Source organism: Elephantulus edwardii, unplaced genomic scaffold (genome assembly GCF_000299155.1).
Source record: "Elephantulus edwardii isolate Elephantulus edwardi_28Jun2011 unplaced genomic scaffold, EleEdw1.0 scaffold00217, whole genome shotgun sequence".
Lineage (NCBI taxonomy): Eukaryota > Metazoa > Chordata > Mammalia > Macroscelidea > Macroscelididae > Elephantulus > Elephantulus edwardii.
Genome location: NW_006399967.1, coordinates 396,233 through 399,662, shown reverse-complemented (window position 1 = coordinate 399,662; position 3,430 = coordinate 396,233). Strand labels below are relative to the sequence as shown.

Genomic DNA, 3,430 nt, shown 5'->3' with positions numbered 1-3,430 from the left:
TCTTTCTTTCTCTCTCTCTCTCTCTCTTTCTTTCTTTCTCCTCCTCCTCCTCTTTTTCTCCTCCTTCTTTGTCTTCCTCTCTCTACCCCCTCCCTCTCTCTCTTTCTCTTTCTTCTTCTTTTTTTAAAAATTTATTTTTCTTTTTAATTCAGTGTACCATCAAATTGGATCCAACTGGCACAGGAGGAGTTTGCCTCTCCTTCTCCAGTGGAGTATCTGGTGGATCCGAACCGCATACCTTTAGGATTGCAGGGCAGCTTCTTGCCACTAGGCCACCAGAGCCCCCTTCTCTCTCTTCTTTTTGCAGTGGACACAGGAAGAGCCAAGACAGAGCCAGTTTTCACCTCCTAGGCTCACAGTCCGTTCAGGGCGATGGACACAGACCGATGTCTCAGCGCAGGTGAGAGGAGCTGGGGCGGGGACCCCAGGTGCTGTCAGAGCCGGAGGAGCTGTGGTGTAGTTATGCAGTGTTGCCCACTTGGTTCCAGTTCATGTCCAGCAGACGAGAGCCCTAGTCAGCCCCGTCCGCCCGCACACCCACTGCTGTCCGTGTCCACTGTGGCGGTCACCGTGCAGGCTCCTCTTTGCAGGGTTGGCCTCTTTTTAGCTGACCTCTCAGTTCACGGAGCCCAGTGTCCTTCCCAGAGACGGGCCCTCCTGACCTGCCCGCAGTCCCACCATCCTCACCTCTACGCCGGGGTCCTGCGTCCCCTTGGCCGTGTGTGACATCGTCAGCGCTCTTCACCGTCACCGCGCTTCACAGGTGACGAGTCTCCTTTGTCTTCTTCCTTCACTGTCTGACTTTCACAGCAGGCGTGACCCCTTGCCTATGCTGTGGAGCCCCCCGCACTGTGTCAAGCCGTCTGATGTCCTTCCACCTTCCCAAGCACGATGTCTCTCTCCACGGAATAGCCTCTCCCAGCAACATGCACAGAGTCTGTGAGATGAAGCTTCCTCATCTTCGCCTCCGAGGGGCGCTCAGGCCGCACCCTCCCTTTGGGCGGTCCATGGGATCCTTGGCGCTCCAACAGCATCATTCAAAGGCATCAATCCCTCTGTCATCCTTAACACATCCACATGAATAGATAGAAAATACTATGGCGGGGGCCAGGCACACCTTAGTCCGCAAGATGACAGCCATCCTCTATTGACACTTTAAAGATATCTTTTGCTGAAGATTTTCCCAGTGCACTGTGTCAGCTAAGGCGTCGGGTGCTGTCTCCACAGGTGTTACTGTGCACCTTTATCAAGCTGTTTCCTGGCCCAGTTCTGATCTGGGAACAATGAGATAAAGGTCTGGCCATCATCTCAGTTACTAGGTTACTTTTTCTTTTGCTAAGAGCGTTCTTGCATTTTTAAAAAATGCAACTCATGACGGGTTGGGGGTGGGGAAGAAAAGCCACATACTATCTCGTGACCCTTGAAAACGGCATGAATTCAAACGTCGGGGTCATATATCCAGCGTTATCGGCGCACGGCCACGTGTGAGTGTGCCTGTTGACAATGTGCACCCAGCACAGCTTTCAGGGTTAAGGAGTCGCCACAGAGGACAGAGACCAGATGGGCTGCCGGTCAAAAATATTTGCTCTCTGCTGTTGTTGACGATCTGGTATTCGAGCTGGGCAAGGGCTGTCCTAGGAGTTGGCAGGGGCTGTCCTAGGAGTTGGCCGGGGCCAGGGAGCCTGAAGGGCGTGATGAGCCGGGGATCTGGGCTGAGGGAGACCGCCTGTATCCCTGCAGAGGGACGGAGCGGCACCAGAAGTAGCCAGAGCAGAGGTGGCTGCAGGATGGCGATTGCCCCCCTCCAGAAGGTCTATTTGATCTCATAGAACCAATAATGTTTCCGCATTTGTGCATTATTGTTATTTATTGCGTGCATGTCATGTACCAAGTCTCCACGTGCCACTCCCCTCCTCTGTCTCCACCTGCTCCATCATCGCCCACCTGGACCAGCTCAGGTGCCTCCTCCACCTGGTCCCAGACTCGCTTGCACCTCACACTGTTGTTCTGCCCACAGCCGCCAGAGGGCGCACGAGAGCTGAGTCAGGCCCAGCCCCCCTCTGTCCACTGCCCTGTGGGATCCCACCTCTTTCCTGTGAAAGTCCTTCCCGTGACCTACAAGGTCCTGCAGGCCCTGCTCTGTCCTCTCCTTGTCCTCCCCTCCCCGCCTGCCCCTGCTCCACCCTCATGGGCCTCCTTGCTGTTCTTTGCAGCCCTCCAGGTGCTGTCCTGCCCCAGGGCCTTTGCACAGGCTGCTCCTGAAGCCTGCAATCCTCAAAGCCCAGCTAGCCACCCTTGACTAGGCCGAGAGGAGGAGAAGCCCCAGTGGGTGAACTCCTCTGCGTCTTCCAATATCCTCTCGGTAAAGGCCCTCCTCCTGCTTCAGGGTCATTACCACCAGGGTTCCTGCTACTCACCAGCAGGGGCATCCAGCAGACGCTGGCCACCACCATGATGCCCAGGAGCTGGGCCATCATCTCGACCTCACTGTCCCGGGGCCGCTGCTGGGCAGCCTCCTGGCCGTGGTAGACGCGGCACAGGGTGGCCACGCTGACGGTATTCAGCAGAAAGGACAGCCCGACGGAGAAGCTGCCGAGCAGGGCAAACAGCAGGCCGAAGGCCACGTCGCCCGGCTCCCCGCCCAGCGTGAGGAAGCACCAGGAGCCGGGGAACTGCACCGAGTAGCGGCCCAGGCCCAACAGCGGCAGCAGCCCCAGGGCCAGGGCAGCCGCCCACACCAGCCCCACCGTGGCCCAGGCCCGGCGCTGCGAGGAGGCGGCTGGGCGCGAGAAGGGCCGTGTGATGCCCAGGTAACGCTCTGAGGCCATGGTGGCCCCCAGCAGCAATGGGCACAGGCCAAAGAAGACCATGACCACCCCCATGAAGTGGCAGAGGCTGCAGCTGGGGTCCACGACGTGCCAGTTGAAGAGGATGGCATGCTGGGACACCACAATGGCCCCGGTGACCAGCAGCCCCAGGAAGTCCGTGAGCACCAGGCCGCACAGGAAGGTGAGGAAGGACGAGCGGGTGTGTGAGCCACCCTGCCGGGCGCCAGCCAGCACACTCAGGGCCAGCAGGTTGGAGGCCAGGCCCACGAGGCAGAAGGAGGCGGCAAACCAGGGCGAGGCGATGAGCCCCCGTTCCTCCAACGTGATGTTCGTGGGCCGGAAGCAGGGCCCCAGCGAGCTGTTGTTGGGCCACATGACACCCTAGCTAGACGCAGATGCTCACCACTCCATCGGGCTGAGGTTGCAGGTGGGACAAGCAGGCACTGGCCCAGGCTCACCTGCGAGGGAAAGAGAGGATGGACTGGTGAGTTGGCGAACTCCTACATAGCCTTCAATGCCCCTGCTAAAAATCCCATCTTTGAGAAAGCCTTTCCTGACATAGCTTGCTCCTCACATGGGTTGTATTATTACTAATAACACTA

At 58.2% G+C, this 3,430-nt stretch overlaps 1 protein-coding gene across 1 annotated transcript in view; it reads right to left on the bottom strand.

Annotated features, from left to right (window-relative positions):
* TBXA2R (thromboxane A2 receptor) overlaps positions 1-3,207 on the bottom strand; it is a 4,729-nt gene extending 1,522 nt beyond the window's left edge. Inside the window, exon 1 of the mRNA XM_006897961.1 lies at positions 2,418-3,207. Coding sequence (XP_006898023.1) covers positions 2,418-3,203 — 786 coding nt within the window. The 5' untranslated portion in view covers positions 3,204-3,207. The remainder of the gene's footprint in view (positions 1-2,417) is intronic.
* Between the last annotated feature and the right edge of the window lie 223 nt (positions 3,208-3,430).